General features: G+C 66.3%; 3 protein-coding genes across 3 annotated transcripts; 2 read left to right on the plus strand and 1 right to left on the minus strand.

The window, feature by feature from the left end:
• Window positions 1–1,740: 1,740 nt before the first annotated feature.
• GADD45B (growth arrest and DNA damage inducible beta) lies at window positions 1,741–3,428 on the minus strand. Its single transcript, XM_036399688.1, has 4 exons — window positions 3,236–3,428; window positions 3,046–3,147; window positions 2,586–2,799; window positions 1,741–2,460 (listed from the first exon to the last, which is right to left on the minus strand). Exons 1-4 carry the CDS (start codon window positions 3,271–3,273, stop codon window positions 2,347–2,349), a joined length of 468 nt encoding a protein of 155 aa, XP_036255581.1. The 5' UTR covers window positions 3,274–3,428; the 3' UTR covers window positions 1,741–2,346.
• Window positions 3,429–5,908: 2,480 nt separating this feature from the next.
• Window positions 5,909–7,215, plus strand: LOC118696941 (cocaine- and amphetamine-regulated transcript protein-like). Its single transcript, XM_036399351.2, has 3 exons — window positions 5,909–6,203; window positions 6,758–6,841; window positions 6,931–7,215. The coding sequence occupies exons 1-3, from the start codon at window positions 5,925–5,927 to the stop codon at window positions 7,036–7,038; spliced, it is 471 nt and encodes a 156-aa protein (XP_036255244.1). The 5' UTR covers window positions 5,909–5,924; the 3' UTR covers window positions 7,039–7,215.
• Window positions 7,216–7,843: 628 nt separating this feature from the next.
• On the plus strand, window positions 7,844–16,132 carry MAP1S (microtubule associated protein 1S). Its single transcript, XM_036399396.1, has 7 exons — window positions 7,844–7,979; window positions 9,131–9,232; window positions 9,758–9,840; window positions 9,922–10,062; window positions 10,757–13,892; window positions 13,973–14,190; window positions 14,563–16,132. The coding sequence occupies exons 1-7, from the start codon at window positions 7,850–7,852 to the stop codon at window positions 14,716–14,718; spliced, it is 3,966 nt and encodes a 1,321-aa protein (XP_036255289.1). The 5' UTR covers window positions 7,844–7,849; the 3' UTR covers window positions 14,719–16,132.
• Window positions 16,133–16,515: the final 383 nt, after the last annotated feature.

Below are 16,515 nucleotides of genomic sequence, written 5' to 3' on the forward strand. Positions count from 1 at the left end.
GGGTATCGGGGTGAACCGAGCTGCCCCGGGGGGGGTTGGGGTGGGCGGTGCCCCCCCGGTTTTTTGTCCCCGATGTCGCTGCCAGGGTGGAGACGGAGCCCGGGGCCAGGAGCCGCCGGAGCCACCCAGGCCAGACTCATAAATGAGCGGCTCCGGCGCGGCTCCGGCCCTGCCCTGTCTGGCTGCGGCCGCCCCAGAGCCAGGAAGGGGCTCGGTGCCCCCCCGAGCCCAAACCACCCCCGTGTCACCCCTCGGGACCTCCCACCCCCCTGGCGGTGACGCAGCGGCTGCGGTGCCACCCCCGCGGGCACTCCGGGGGTGACATCTGCACCCCCCGTGTCACCGGCACCCCCCAAAAACCAAACCCCCCCCCCCCCCGTGTCAGCTTTTGGGGGGGTGCCCAACACCCATCCTGCACCCCCAGGGCTGGCTGCGACCTCCTAATTAATTATTAATTCGCTAATTATCGCTCAGGGTTTAATTACCCCGCGCTGTCGATGCGGGTGGTCCCGGTGGCTGGGTGGGCTCCGGGGGTGTCCTGAGGATTTTGGGGGGTCTGGGGGGGGGTCTCTCACCGCTCCCACCCCCGTGACACGGCCTGACACACCGGTCACACGAGTGGCACAGCCGCGGTGACAGCGGCGACAGGAATGGCCTCGTGACCCCGCCGCCTCATCAGTGAAACGAGTTTGGGCGGCCTCCGCCGCCCTCGGGCCCTTTCCCTTTGGGATTTTCCCCGGGAACAGCGCGACCCCATCGTCCACCCCCACCCCGAGCTGAGACCCCCACAGCTGGGGGACCTGGGAGGGGGGGATGTCGCAGTTTGGGCCACCCAGAGGGTGTTGTCACCACCTTGTCCCTTGTCCCCGCCGTGTCCTGGCGCTGCCGGGGCTGTCACACGCCGCGCTCGCTCCGTGCCTCAGTTTCCCCCGCAATCAAAACCCCAAAGGAGGGCACAGGGCACGTCCTCAGGCCACGCGACACTCTGGGACGGCCACCGTGTCCCCAAGCCGGGGCTGGCCGGTCGCTGTGTCCCTGCCCAGCCGAACGCCGTGTCCCAGCCGGGCAGGATCTGCCTGGCTCCGGGCCGGGGCTGGCAGCGCTCCCGGCCCGCCGGGGCCAGCCCGGGTGACACCGCGCGTGTGACGGGGACAGGGCGAGCTCAGGTGAGCTCCTGCTCCGGGATGCACCGGAGCGGGGTCCGGGAAGGATCCCGGGGAGCCCCCGGGGGTCCCCATTGCCCACAAAGGGGGGACCCCACCCCTGACCCCAGCGGCCTCGCTTTCCCCGGAGCCCTCGGGGTTGTCCTTGTCCCCACCCCCGGGGGACAGAGGGAATTCCCCCCCCGGGCTGGGGGCGTGGGGGCTCCCCCCAGCCCCGCGGGCCTCCCCCGGCCCGGTTCCCACGGCAGCCGCGGTTTCTGCGCGGGTGGGGGAGGCTCCAGCCCCGAGCCCGGGGGCGGCCGTGCCTCAGTTTCCCACAGAGCTCAGGGCACCCCGTGCGTGTTTTTCTTGGAAAAACCCTTTTTCAGAGTAGGGTGGAGTGGGAATTTCTCCTCCAGCAGCAGCAGCGAGGCCACACACGGGTGGGAACCGCCCGGCCCTATAAAAGGCCCCCCCAGCGTGCAGAGCCCTCCCAGGGGAGGTGGAGCCCACCCCAAAACCCACCCAGGAAGCGCCGATCCCGCTCCCCGCTCCCTTGGGAACGGCTCCAGCAGAGCACAGGGAAGAGCAAACACAGTAACGTCAGACATTTTATTGCAAATAAATTTAATTCCTCGCTCGGTAGAAGAATAAACTCTGGAAAAGGTTCAGCTCAGGGTCTCCAAGTGCAAAAGCAGCACCCGGAGGGTGCAGGTCCATCCGTGCAGATGTCCATAATTCCTTAGGAAAAAGCAGTTTTTGCACCAAAAAAAAAAAAAAATTAAAAAAATCAAAAATCCAGCTTTCTGCAGTCCTCGCCTCCATCGGGTCCCAGCTGCCAAATCGCGACAGTTTCCAGCTCCGGGGTCACCCCCGCGCTCCGCAGCGCCCGCCCGGGGCTGCCCAGCTCCAGCACGACTCCTCGGCCGGCGGCTCCGGCCAGTGTCCAGTGTCCATCCGGCTCCGGCCAGTGTCCAGTGTCCCCCGCCGGGCTCGGCCCGGCTCCCTCCATTCCCACCGCAGCCGCCGCGCTCTCCCTTCCTCCTCTCCGGTTCAAAAGAAAAATAAAATCGGTGGGTTTTGGGGCGTTGTGGGTTGGAACTGGCTGTTTCTCCTTCTTTTTTTGTTTTTTTCCTGCTGTTTAGTTTTTTTTTTTAAGGGTTTTAATCCTTCCAGTCCAGGCCGGGAAGGGGCCGGGAAGGGCTCAGCGCTCCTGCAGACACACGAACGGCACCCACTGGTTCCTGTCGCGACTCTCGGCGCAGTAACTCGCCACCTCCGCCAGCCCCTGGCTCTTCCAGGCGTCCGTGTGCGGGTTCTGCGGGAGCAGGAGCACGAGGTTAATGCCACCAGCGCCCCGACACGTGTCCCCGAGCCGCCCCGTCACCCTCCCCGGCCCCTGGCGGTGTCACGGGGCCACCGGCGCGTCACCTCCGTGCTCACCGTGACGAGCAGGCAGTGCAGGTCGCGGGGCTCGGAGTCCGCCTCGGGCTCGCCCAGGATGGCAGCGAGGCGCTGCATGCCCGACACGCGCAGGATGTGGATGTCGTTGTCGCAGCAGAACGCCTGGATGAGCGTGAAGTGGATCTGCAGGGCGATGTCACCTTCGTCCTCCTCGTCGGTGGCCAGCACACACAGCACCACGCTGTCCGGGTCCCTGCGGGGGCGAGGCGGGTCGGGTTAGGGGCGACCGGGACAGCTCGGGATGGTGGAACTCCCTCCCGCGGAGCTGTCACCTCCCTGTCGCGATATAAATGGGCGACAGACCCCCCCAAATTCCGCCTGGTCACCACCACCGCGTGAAACGCTCCAGCCCTGCGCTAAGCGGGCCGGGATGAACTCCGCCACGCGAGCCAGACCCCCCCCGACAGAGCCCCCGACAAAGCCATATCGCGATACTCACACATTCATCAGCTTGGCCGACTCGTAGACCCCCACGGTGAGGCGGTCCTGTCGCTGCGCCGCCACCAGCACCCGCTCCACCGCCTCGCTCACCGCCTGCATCCTGTCGGGAGGAACGGCAAAGCCGGTGAGCGGCGACAGCGACAAGCACAGATCCCCCCGCCGAACGCCCCGAGCCGCCCGCCACTTACTTGCTGCTATCGCAAGGCACCAGCTCCTCCAGGGTCATGGTGCAATCGTAATCCGCAGAAAAAGAAGGCAAACTCCAAGAGCAATAATCCCGAGCGCGGCTATAGCGGGGATATCGCGGAGATATCGCGGCGCTATCGCGATCCCCGGTTCCGCTCCGCTCCTGCCACCGCTCCAGCGCGATCGCTCTGAGCCCCGGCCGCGCCCTGCGCTTCATTTTATAGCCTTCCTCCGAGGGGCGGGGTCTCGCGCGGCGCCCCCGCCTCGCCCATTGGCTGGTGCCACGCGGAGCCGCCCACGGGCGCGGCGCTGATTGGGCGCCGCCGGTGGGACCCACGTGGGGGTGAAACGCGGGGGGAGAAGAGCGCGGGGGAAACCCCCGCCCTGAAACTGCGCCCCCCCCGCGGGCACGGGCGTGGGACCGGCGGGACCGGGGAGAAACCGGGGGGAACCGGGGGGGAACCGGGCTCGGGGTCGGTCCGGGGGACCGGGACCCGCTCCGGGGGTCGCTCCTTGCACCGGGGGCTGCACCGGGGGTCGGTCGGTGGGACAGGGGGCTGCACAGAAGGGTCGCTCCGTGCACCGGTGGCTGCACCGGGGGTCGCTCCGAGGGTCAGCCGGTGCACCGGGGGTCGGTCGGTGGGACAGGGGGCTGGCTGCACAGAGGGGTCGCTCCGTGCACTGGGGGTCGGTCCGGGGTTCGTTTCTTGCACCAGGGGTTGCACAGGGTGTCGCTCCGTGCACCGGAGGGTGATCTCTGGGACCGGGGGCTGCACCGGGGGTCGCTCCGTGCACCGGGGGCTGCACCGGGGGTCGTTCCGTGCGCCGGGGGTTGCTCCGGGAATCTGTCTGTGGGACAGGGGGCTGCACAGGGGGGTCGGTCCCTGGGACCGGGGACTGCTCCGAGGGTCGGTTCTTGCACCGGCGGTCTCTCCGGGGGTCGATCGGTGCACGGGTCGGCCCCTGACACCGGGGGCTTTTGCAGGGGCCGGTTCGTGCACAGGGGTCTGCACGGCGGGGGTCGGTCCGTGGGCCGCGGAACGGTCCGTGCACCGGCGGCTGCACCGGGCGTCTGTTGGTGGAGCGGGGGCTGCACCGGGGGGGCGGCAATTCACGCACTGGGCCGCGGGGGCGGTCGGTCCGTGCACCGGGACCTGCAGGCGGGGGCGGGAGGGGTCGGTGCGCTCAGAGCCGGGGGAACCCGGGACACGCGGGGAGCGCCGAGCCGCGCGGGCGGCGGCCGCCACCTGCCGGGGACACACCGGGGACGCCGGGGACACACCAGGGACGCGCTGCCGCTGTCCCGGGGCTTGGGCACACCGAGGTCGCCTCACTTTGGCCCCCGATGCCGCAGCTGCAGGGCCGGACCGGTCCGTGAACCCCCGGGGGGTCGCGGGAGGCGCCCACGCCGTGCTTCAGTTTCCCTCAGCCGCGTCCTGAGCCGTATTTCCCAAGAATCCCCCTGACCACGGCGGTGCTGGAGCTCCGTGCGCGTCGCCGCTGTTCCCTGTCCCCTCCCGGTGCCCCCCGTGCCCCCCGTGCCCCATCGCAGCCATGGCCCGCTCCGCCTCCTCCGAGCCGCCAGGCGGCGCTGTCGCTGTCCTCTCTGTGGCCTCGCCCGCAAAGCCTTCTAGGAAGTGTAGGCCTGCAGCGCCCCGCCTTTCCCGCGCCATTAAACGGAGACTACATTACCCAGAAGGCTTTGCGACAACGAGTGGGCGGGGTCGCAGGGTGTGGGCGGGGCGCGGTGCCGCCAAACCGGGACCGGGACCGGGACCGGGACCTGGGCTGGAAGGGGGTCGAGGGCTGGGAGTCACCAAACCGGCACCAACCTGGGCTGGGGGCAACCGGACCGAGTGGGGGGAGACGAAATTGAGAGGGGCTACCGGACCGGGTCTAGAAGCCGCCAAACCGGGACCGGACTGGGCTGGGGGCGGCCGGACCGGGACTGCGGGGGTTGCGCTAGACCGGAGCGGCGATCGGGTCGGGGTTCCCCACGCTCCGGTCCTGCCGGTGTCCGGCGGTGCCCCCCCGTCCCGGGTGTCTGTGGGGATCCTGTGGGTTTTGGGGACCCCTGGGGATCGGAGGGACATAGAGGGACCAGACAGGGATGGAACGGGACCGGAGAGCCCCGCTGGGGATGCTGGAGAGCCCGGACGGGCTGTGGGACAACACCGCGGTAGCGCCGTTGTGTCCCCCTGTCTGTCCCCCTGTCTGTATTCCCTATCGGTCCCCTGTCTGTCCCCACGGCTGTCCCTGTGTTTATTCCTTGTCTATCTGTCTGTATTTCCTCTCTGTCCCCTGTCTGTCCCCCCTTCTGTCCGCCCGTCTGTCCCCTTTCCGTCTCCTGTCTGTCCCCCCGGCTGTCCCCTGTATGTTCCCCTTTCCATCCCTCGTCTGTCCCTCTGTCTGTCCTCCTTTCCGTCCCCTGTCTGTCCCCTGTCTGTATTCCCTGTCTGTCCATCTGTCTGTATTTCCTCTCTGTCCCCCCCCCGTCTGTCCCCCTGTCTGTCCCCACCTTCCCCGTTCGTGCCCCCCCGGCTGTGCGGTGTCCGGTGCTGAGCCCGGGGTTTGTTTGCTCACGGAATTGGCAGCGGCTGCGGCCCGGGGGGGTCACCGGGGGGTCCCCGCCTGGACCCGGCGCTGACGTCCGTCCCTGGCCGCTGGCTGGTGGCCCCTGTGTCCCCAGGGATGCTGTGTCTCCCCTTCAGCCCGGTGACGGTGCGGGGCTTTGGGGGGACACAGGCGCGCCGTGTGCGTCACCGGGTGTTTGGGGGTGTCCAGGGGGGGTATAAAACCGAGCGTGGCACATCTCGGAGCATCCAGGGGATGGAGAACATGGAGAACGCTCGGCTGTGCCTGCTCTGCCTGCTGGGCTCCGGCCTCATCCTGCTCGGCACGCCCGAACCGGTACCGGAGCTCGGGCCCGCGCTGAGCCTGCCCGGGCACGGCCGGGAGGAGACGGAGCTGGTGAGGGGCTGGGGGAGTGGGGCAGGGGGTCCCCAGCACCCCCCAGTGAGGGTTTGGGGCGTTTCGGGGCGTTCCTGCTCCCCCCAGCCCGGTTTGGGGGGACCGGGGGAAATTGGGGAGGGGGCGGCCGAGACCCCCGCGCCGGTTTTGTGCCTCGGGAGGTTCCGGGGACATCCCGCAGCACGCGGGGATCGCTGCTCTGGGGAATTTTGGTTGTTTTTTCCTTCCCCAGCCCATCCTGAGCTCCGGCTCAGCTGCGGGGAGGGGGGTGGGGACCGGAGGGGGGGACGTGGGGCCGCACCCCAAGGACAGACCCTGAACTCCCCCCGGTCCTGTCCCAGCCCCGATTCCCGGCCGGGATGAGCCAGGCACGGGCTAGGGAGGGGACAGGAGCCGGGGGGACACGGGGTGACACAGATCCAGAGCCCCTGCGTGTCCCGGGAATTGGGGGTGACACGGATCCGGAGCCCTGGGTGTCCCGGGATTTCGGGGTGCCCTTCTGGAGTCCCTGGGTGTCCCGGGATTTCGGGGTGCCCCGCTGCTGTCCGTGGCAGGCGGAGGCGCTCCAGGAGGTGCTGGACGAGCTGGGGACGCGGGAGCCGCCGGCGCTGGAGAAGAGGCTGAGCTGGGTGCCCTGGGTACGGCGGGGCTGGGGGGCGGCCCTGGGGGACCCCAAACCCTCCTTTGAGGGGGGTCCGGCGCCGGGGCTGACGGTGCCGCTCCGCAGTGCGAGCCCTGGCAGTCGTGCGCGGTGCGGCGCGGGGCGCGCATCGGGAAGCGCTGCAGCTGCCCCCCCGGCACCTCCTGCAACCTCTCCAACCTCAAGTGCTCCTGAGGCAGCGGGGACAGCGGGGGACAGCGGGGGACACCAGCTGCCACGCGCCCGCGGCCCGGGAGGGGCACGGAGGGGAAACCGCGGGCCCCAGCACCGGGATGGACCCGCACGGCACCGCCCGTGCCCCGGCCCGTGGGGCTGGCGGTGTCCAGGGACACATTAAACCATTGGATCCACGCCTGCCGTCAGCTTTTTTGGGGGATTTTGAGGTTCCCAGCCCCCTCTGCCGCTGGGCAGGGTCCTGAGAGGGGTGGGGGTCCCATCCTGCCCCCCTTCCCTGTCGGGAATTTGAGGTTGGGGCGGGAATGAGGGACAGGGAGTGGGAATCTCATCCCGCTGCGGGAGAGGGGAAGCGGGAATGGGAGCGCTGCGGGGACGGGCAGGGAGCTGCGTCCTGGACCTGAGTCCTGGATTCCCGAGCTGATGGAGACGGATGGATGGAAGAGCGGGGAGCTCATACGGCCCGGCCGCATCCCGAATCCCACATCCAGATTCCAAATCCACACCCAGAATCTCGGATCCCCACCCAAAATCCAGCATCCTCATCTAGAATCTTGGCTCCCCATCCAGAATCCCGCATTCCCCATCCACGATCCCGAATCTCCATCCACGACCCCGCACCGCCCGCGCGGGCCCCACCCGCTGCCCCACCCCGCGCGTTGCCCCTTTAAGACTCTCTCTCCCACCTCCGCTCCGCCCACCCGCCTCCCCTTCGGCGCATCCCATTGGCTGACGGTGACATCAGTGGGTGTGGTCTGGGCGGTGGTGACGCAGGGGGCGTGGCTAGCGGGGCGGGCGGGGGGCGCCGAAGATGGCGGCGGCTCCGGTGGCTCCGGCGGCTCCGGCCTCGGGGCCGCGCCGCTTCTCGCTGCTCGCCATCGTGGGCGGCGGCTGCCACCGGCCCGGCCTCAGGGCCGCCGCCCTGCAGCAGCTGGAGCGAGGTGAGACCGCGTGATGCTCCGCGGGATCCTCCCGGACCCGCCCGCCTGCACCGGAGGAGCCCCCCGGGGATGCCGCGCTCGGTCCCGGGGTGTGATCGCCCCTATCGGGATGCCCCGTCCCACCCCAGCCCGCCGGGATCCGCCCCTGCGGCTTCCCAGGGTTTGCGCCCCGAAATTCCGAAATTCCCAGGATTTGCCCCATTTCCTCCCCCCCCCCCCCATCCCCGAGATCTGCGCCCTCTTTGACTCCTCAGCCCCCGCGATTATCCCTCTAAAATCCCAGATCTGCCCCTTTTTCCTGCCCCAAAACCCTCCGGGATCTGAACCCTCCTCCAGCTCTTTCTTCTTTCAAGATCTCCAGGATTTGCTCCTCTTGGATTTGCCCCCCCCCCCCTCCCCCAGGATCTTCCCCTTTCCCTGCAGCCCTAAATCCCCGGGATCTGCCCTAAATCCCCAGGATTGACCCCACATTTTGTAGGGACCCCCTCCAGCCCCTACACCCCTCCCTGAGCCCTGCCCAGATTTTGGGGGGGGTCTCAGGCCATGACATCCCAGCGGGAGCAGATCCCAAACCCACGACGGGAGGGACATTCCCCACTCCATTGTCCCCTCCCTGTCCCAAACCTCACCAAAACCACCCCAAAAACGGCCCCAAACCCTTGTGCAACCCCGGGCCGGTTACACCATCCCCCACCCATTCTCTGGCCGTTACCGGCAGCACCCAGAGCCACCCAAAATTTTTGGGAATAATCTCCCAAAATCCCTTCTGGGAAGCCCTGAAGGGTTTTTCGGGTGCTGCACCTGTCCCGGTGCTGACAGGTAGCACCAAATCTTTTAATTCCTTAATTGGCACCTCTGAGGAGGCGTTGGCAGAGCTGCTCCGTGCCCTGGGGGGTTGGGATTTGGGGTTTAGGATTTGGCAGAGCCGGGGCTGTTGTGACTCACAGCCCAAGGAGCTCACCTGCCGGGCAGGTGTTGGCACAGGTGGGCTTGGAGGCACCCCAAAAACACCTTAGGGGGGATTTGAGGAGGCGATTTTATGGGAGATTTTGTGGGGTCAGCCCCACCTGGCAGCGTGTGGGGTTTTGGGGTGGTGCTGGTGGGTTCTGAGCCCCCAAATCCCAAATTTTTCTTCTGTTTTTCCTCCTCAGGGATCCGCTCGTGGGACATCGACCTCACCTGCTGCAACCTGGACGAGCAGCTGAAGCTCTTCGTGTCCCGGCACTCGGCCACCTTCTCCAGCATTGTCAAAGGTAAAAAATGGGATAAAAACCAGGAAAAAGGGGGGAAAAAGCCTCCAGGGAGGGGTGGGAATGGAGGTTGGGATCAGGGACACCCCCTCCCCCCAGATTTTGTGGGAACAGGGCTGGCTTTGTGCCTCCCCCATCCAAACCCCGTGATCCCCACGTGAGGAGCCGCTTCCTTTTCCAGCGTGGAAAAATGGGATTTTCCACAGGAGGATGGAAAAGGGAAAACAGAGCTGGGGCTGCTCCAGTGCCTTTTTTCCCCCCACACCCCACCCTCAGCTGGGTCCTGGTGGGTGTTTCCTTGCTGAGAGGGGAAAATGAACCCCAAAACCCCCCGTGGGAGAGCCCAGAGAGTTTGGGGGACTCTCCCCATCCTGTTCCCTCCCCTCCCTGGGCAGGAAGGACACGGGAAATGTGTCCCTGGCCCTTGTGGTGTCTGTGCCTGACCCTCTTCCGCCGGAAAACCGGGCAGTGCCTGGCTGTGCCACCCCCTTGGGGACAAACTGGGGGGGCATGGCTGTCACCCCACAGGTCAGAGGACCCTCCACCACCGCGGGGACGTGCTGGAGACCCTGGTGCTGCTCAACCCTTCTGACAAATCCCTGTGTGACGAGGTGAGCCGGGGCGGGACGGGCCCCGGGGCTGTCCCCATGGTGTCCCCACAGTGTCCCCAATGTCCCCGTCTCTGTCTCCAGCTGCGGAACCTCATCACAGATGTGTCCCAGCACAAGCTGCTGGTGTTTGCTGGGCCCTGTGTGGAGGACACTGGGGAGCTGATGCTGCAGACCGGCTGCTTCTCCCTGCGGGATTTCATCCAGATCTTCACTGATAAGGAGGTGAGGGAAGGGGACAGGGGGATTTTGGGGCCAGAGCTGCTGTCTGAGCAAATCCAGCCTGGAGAAGCTCCTGGGAATGCTGGCACGTCCTCCCCCCTCCTCACATGGGGGGGTCCCTGCAAGGTGTGGGGCAAAGCTTTGGGGTCTGCAGCAGAAAAAAGGGGCAGATCCTGGGGATTTAGGGGAGTTTTGTGGGGCAGATCCTGGGGATTTAGTGGGTACTGATCCTGAGAATTTAGTCACGTAGTTGCTGGGGATCTGGGAATGTAAATCTTGGGGGTAGATTTGGGAGTTTGGGGAGCAAATCCTGGGGGATGTTGGGGGGAAGATCCCGGGGGGTTGAAGGGCAGGGAAAGGGGAAGATCCTGGGAGTTCAGGGGTGCAGATCCTGGTGATTTAGGGATGCAGATTATGGTAATTTAGGGGTGCAATTCCTGGTAATTTAGGGGGGCAGATCCTCAGCTGCCAGCCCTGGGGGACCACAGCCTCAGCCAGGGTGGGAGTCAGGGAAAGGCCCTCCTTGGGATCCCCCTACCCAGCAGCAGAGGCGGCTGGCACCCCAAAATCCCCCCAAAAAGCAGGCAGCCAGTGTGGATCCAATGGTTTAATGTGTCCCACCCCCATGGGTCCATCCTGGTGGGCGATGGGGGTGACCCCGGTGCCCCCTCCCACCTGAAGCTGCCCCTCTGTGCAGGTGGGCGAGATCCTGAGCTCTGCAGACCCCTCGGCCAAGGCCAGGCTGACCATCAGCTGCCCCGACTTCGGGGAGTGGCGGGACTCGGGCTTGGAGCACCACAACCTGCAGGACTTCATAGAGCTGCGCTACAACCCCGGCTGCGTCCTGCCGGAGATGGAGGGGCTGGAGGAGTTCATGGAGTACCTGTCGGAGTCTCTGGAGCCCCAATCCCCTTTTGACCTGCTGGAGCCTCCCACCATGGTGGGATTCCTGAAGCTCTCCAAGCCCTGCTGCTACATCTTCCCGGGCGGGAGAGGGGACTCGGCTTTCTTCGCCGTCAACGGCTTCAACGTTTTGGTCAACGGCGGCTCCAACCCCAAATCCTCCTTCTGGAAGCTGGTGCGGCACCTGGACCGCATAGACTCCATCCTGGTGACCCACGCGGGCACCGACAGCCTGCCTGGCATCAACAGCCTGCTCCAGAGGAAGCTGGCCGAGCTGGAGGAGGACCCTTCCCAGAGCTCCCAGGGCAACGGCGACTGGGCCAAGAACCTCATCTCGCCCGAGCTGGGCGTCGTCTTCCTCAACGCCTCCGAGAAGCTGAAGGACATCGAGGGCGACTCAAAGGTGCTGAAGAGCTGCGACGAGGCCGCTCTGACCCTGCACTACCTGGACAAGTTGGGCATCCGGCCCAACCTGCTGGCCCGAGACAGCGGCCCCCGCGCCGAGCCCACCGTGCTCTTCCAGAAGATGGGGGTGGGCCGGTTGGACATGTACGTGCTGAACCCCGTGAAGGGCACCAAGGAGCTGGAGTTCCTCCTGCAGCACTGGTCGGGGAATGGCTTCCCCAAGGAGCAGGAGCTGCCCCTGCAGTGCCTGACCTCGGTGTGCGTGCTGCTGGTGTGGCACCCCGTCAGCCGCTCCGAGAAGATCATCCGGGTGCTGTTCCCCGGCTGCACGCCCCAGGCGCGGATCCTGGAAGGGCTGGAGAAGGTGAAGCACCTGGAGTTCCTCAAGCACCCCGTGGTCACCAAGAATGACCTGAAGGGGACGGCGCAGGCAGAGAAGCCACTGAAGCAGAGGAGGGCGGAGAGCAAGGAGAGCCTCAAGTCGGGCTCCAAGCTGAGCTTGGTGGAGGCTGTGGCGCCGGCGCCGAAGGAGAAGGTTCCGAAGGTGGAGAGGAAGGAGGTGAAAGCAGGGACCAAGGAGAAGCCAAAATCCCTGGGGGATGCGGCCAGAACAGGGTCAGAAGAGGAGAAAGCCAAGGATGCCCGAGCCAAGCCGGACTCGGCGGCTGAGAAGGCGAAGGGGGACGCAAAGCCGAAGCCAAACAAGGAAAAAGTGGCGCCCAAGAAGGAGCTGGTGGCCAGGAAGGAGGAGAAGAAGCCACCAAAGAAGGACGAGGGGGCCGAGGCCAAGGTGGAGGCCAAGAAGGAGGTGAAGGTGGTGAAGAAGGAAGGGAAGGCCGAGACGCTGCGGAAGGACTCGAAGGACAGCAAGGCAGAGGCCAAGGCTCCGGCCAAGGCTCCGGCCCGGAAGGCGCCTGTCCTGGAGAGCCGCAAGCCCCTGACCAAGGCCGGCAGCATCAAGAAATCCCCGCTGAAGAAAGAACCAGAGAAACCCAAGGCTAAAACCGCCCGGAAGGAGCCGGGCACGTCAGACGGCTCCAAATCCTCCTCCCCCGAGGAGATGCTGCCGGAGGCCGAGCGGGATGGCGGGAGGAGGAGGAAGGAAGAATCCACGGATGAAGGCATCGCCACGGCCGACAGCGAGCTGGAGCCTTTATCCCTGGAGAACGGGGGGAACCGGCGCCCAGGGGATCCGTCCTGCCTGGAGAACGGCCTGGAAGACCCCGAGAGCCCCCAGCGCTTGCGCTACCTGGAGAGCAGCCCCCTGCGAGCCGTGTGCCCCCCGTCACCCATGGCCAAGACCCCCAAGAGCGACCGCAGCGTCAACTTCGACCTGACGCCCACCGGGCTGCTCAACCACGGCCCCGAGGGCGCCGAGGATCCCTGCGGCAGCTCCGAGGAGAAGACCCTGGAGATGATGTCCCCGGCCAGCTCGGGGCCGGCCAGCGCCGGCCACACGCCCTTCCACCAGTCCCCGGTGGAGGATGGCACCGAGGAGCCGGGCACTGGCGCCACCCGGCAGCAGAGCGCATGGCCGGCGGCCGCGGCGGGCAAGGAGGGCTCGGTGCCGGACAAGCAGGCGGGGTGCCTGTCCCTCAGCCCCTTCAAGGATGATGTCCCCGATGTGTCCCCCACCATCACCACGCCCTCGCTGCCGGCCGAGGTGGGCTCCCCGCACTCCACCGAGGTGGACGAGTCGCTGTCGGTGTCCTTCGAGCAGGTGCTGCCGCCGGTCAGCGAGTCCCCCCCGGAGGATGGGCGGCGATCCCGCGCCTCCGGGGACACACAGGAGCCCGAGGCCACCAAAGGAGGGCTGTCCCTGCCGCTGCGGCCATGCCACCACCCGCCCTGGGCCGACGGGGACGCGGCTTCACGGCCGGGCCGCCGCTCGGACTCGCCCCACGACGTGGACCTGTGCCTGGTGTCCCCCTGCGAGTTCGAGCACCCCAAATCCGAGCGGTCGCCCTCGGCCGCCGCCAGCCCGCGGGAGCTGTCGGACAGCGACCCCTCACAGGAGCTGGTGCCACCCCGGGGCCGGCCGGGCGAGACCCCCCCCACATCGGTCAGCGAGTCGCTGCCCACCCTGTCCGACTCCGACGTCCCTCCGGCCACCGAGGACTGCCCGTCCATCCTGGCCGACGGGCTGGAGTCGGACGAGGACTCGGAGCGGCCGCCCCGCGGCGTGGCCAGAGCGTGTGACCCTCTGCCAGCCCCCCTGAAGGACCCGTGTCCCCTCCCTGCCCAGCCTGGAATCTGCATGGTGGACCCCGAGGCGCTGCCCCCCGGCCGGAAGGAGCCCCCGGGCACCAAGGTGAAGAGGACCCCGTCCCGCGTGGGCTCAGCCCCCAAAGCCGAGCCCCCCCGTGTCCCCTTGGCCACCAAGGCCAAGCCTCCAGCCAGCGCTGCAGGTGACAAGGCCAGGCCACCCCTTGGGGACAAGAAGGGACCATCCGGCAGCGCCCCCGGCAACGCCCGCGGCGCCACAGCCCGGCCGGCATCCGCAGCTGGGCGGGCATCGCCGGCAGGTACGGGCGGGCGGTGAGGGGTGGCACTGCAGGGGTGGCACTTTGGGGCCCTCTCTGACGCTGTCCCTCTGTCCTGGCAGGCACCAGGGCTGCAGCCCCCCAGGGACCCCCGGTGTACGTGGACCTGGCGTACCTGCCCGGCTCATGGAGCGCCCGCACGGTGGACGAGGAGTTCTTCCGGCGGATCCGCGCGCTCTGCTACGTGGTCAGCGGTGATGATCACCTGAAGGAGGGGGTGCTGCGCCCGCTGCTCGATGCCCTCCTGGCGGGCAAGCACCAGTGGGGCATCGACATCCAGGTGGGTGCCCAGCCTGGGCTGTGGGGAGGGCTGGGATTGGCTCCCTCGGGGTGCTGGGGGGTGGCAAAGTGTCCTCGGGGTCTCTTCCCAGTGCTGGGGGGTGACAAAGCATCCTGGGGGTCCCTTCCCGATATTTAGGGGTGACAAAATATCCTCGGGGTCCCTTCCCAGTACTGGGGGGTGACAAAGTGTCCTGGGTACACCTTTCTGATAATTGGGGGGTGCCAAAGTTTCCTGGGGATTCCTTCCCAAAATCTCGGGGGTGACAAAGTGTCTTGGGTGCACCTTTCTACTGCTGGGGGGTGACAAAGTGTCCTCGGGGTTCCTTCCCATTATTTGGGGGGTGACAAAATGTCCTGGGTGCCCCTTCAGGTGACCTTGATCCCCACCTTCGACTCGCTGGTGATGCACGAGTGGTACCAGGAGACGCACGAGCGGCAGCAGGAGCTGGGCATCACCGTGCTGGGCAGCAACAGCACCGTGGCCATGCAGGACGAGACCTTCCCCGCCTGCAAGGTGGAGTTCTGAGGGGGGGGCACGGCCCGGGTGCCACCCCCTGCCCTTCCTCTCCCTCCTCCCCGCGCCCCCCACCCCTCTCTGAGCCCCTCGGAGGGGAGGGATGGGGACACCAGGGGGAGGTCCCCGCATGCCCACGCCCAGCCACGCTCTGCACCCAGCCCGGGGAGGGGACAAGGGACCAGCTGGGGGGGACACGGGGGGGTGGCAGGATGTGTCCCCCTCCCCTCCCTCCCAGCAGCAGGGCTGAGCCGTCCCCCATGGGCAGCTCGATGGAACAGGGTAAATTTTGGTGTTTTGTTGGTTTTTTTCCCCCCTTTCCCTGGATGAGCCACAATTCCCCCCCTTCCCCAAAATACCCACAACCCTCAAAGTGTTGGGGGAGGGGTTGGGTGTCCCTTTTTTTGGGGGGAGGGGAGGGGCTGGGTGTCCCTTTTTGGGGGGGCACAAAGCTGGGACAGCCTTGGGGGTCCTGCAGGGCTTGGGGTTGGGGGATGCTGCTGTGGGGTTGTCCCTGGTGTTTTGCCCCACCCCAAAACGGTTGTGCCCCCCCAAAAAAAACATCTGTGACCCCCCCCACACCCCCAAATTGATTGTAAACCCCCCCCCCCCCACATGCAGCATCCCCTCCCCTGGGCTGAGACCTGCCCAGCTCGCTGCACTGATGGCCCTTCCCTCCCCAACCCTTCCCCCCTTAAAATTTTGGGGTGGGGGCTGAACAAAGGCACCCCCCAGCCCTTCATTTTTGGGGGGGAGTGAAAAGCAGCCCCCCCACATCCACCCCCACCCCCGGGAGCTGCCGAAAGCTGTTCAGAACCAAACGTCACGTGCAATTTTTAAGGGGTTTTATGAGTTGAGAGCACCAAAGGGGGGTCAGGGTGGGGCTTGAGGTAGGGGGGGGACAGAATGTGATGACCCCCACCTCCAAAATTCCCCCCCCCGGGACAAACACTAACCTGTTTTTGTAGGAGGCTCCTCGATGGCTCTTTTTGTAATGACTTTTTAAGATAAAACAAAAAAAATACAAAAATCGTGAAAACTGAAGAAACCAAACCGTTTTTTTTGTTGTTGTTTTTTTCGGGGGGGGGGGGGTTTATTTATCTTTGCTCCCCCCCCCCCCCCCCCAGTAAATGCCCTTGGGGGCTTTTACCTTTGATTGTATCGTCCTGCGTGTTCGGGGAGGGGGCACTGAATGTTTCACCTTTAGTGCTTTATATCATTTTTTTTCTCAGCTGGAAGGGTTGGAGGTTGCTGGGGGGGCGTTTTTTGGGGTGGGTGGGGTGGTTTTAACCCCCCCCCCTCCCCAATTGCTCCAAACCCCAGCCCCTGCCCGTGGCCACCGGCACACGCTCCCCGTCTTGCACGCCACCTTCCCGTTTGGCAATTGTGTGGAAAATGAGCATTAAAGAGGATCATTCCCAGTGGATCTTTGTCTCCTGCGTGGTGTTTTTATTTTTTTTCTTTTTGTTTTGGGGGGGGGTCCCCATGGATTTGGGGAGGGGGTGGAAAAGGATGAGTTGGGCTCGGCCTTTGTTGGGGGGTTTGGGGCGGTGCCACGAGGTGAGAAAGGGATTTTGGGGTTTTTTTGGGGTGGGGGGGATGCAGCTGGTGGTGGGAGAGGGGTTGGGGGATTTGGGGGGGTCCAGGGTGTCAGGTGGGGGCGTTGAGAGGGGTCGGGGAGGGGGGGTGGATGCGCTGCGGTGCGGCAGCGCCGAGGCTGAGGCTGGATGCGGGGTTGCCATGACAACGCCATCCCCATCCCCATCCCTGCATCCCAGCCCCGCCGCCCCCGGCCCCACCAGCAGCAGC

Source organism: Molothrus ater, chromosome 26 (assembly GCF_012460135.2).
Source record: "Molothrus ater isolate BHLD 08-10-18 breed brown headed cowbird chromosome 26, BPBGC_Mater_1.1, whole genome shotgun sequence".
Classification (NCBI taxonomy): domain Eukaryota; kingdom Metazoa; phylum Chordata; class Aves; order Passeriformes; family Icteridae; genus Molothrus; species Molothrus ater.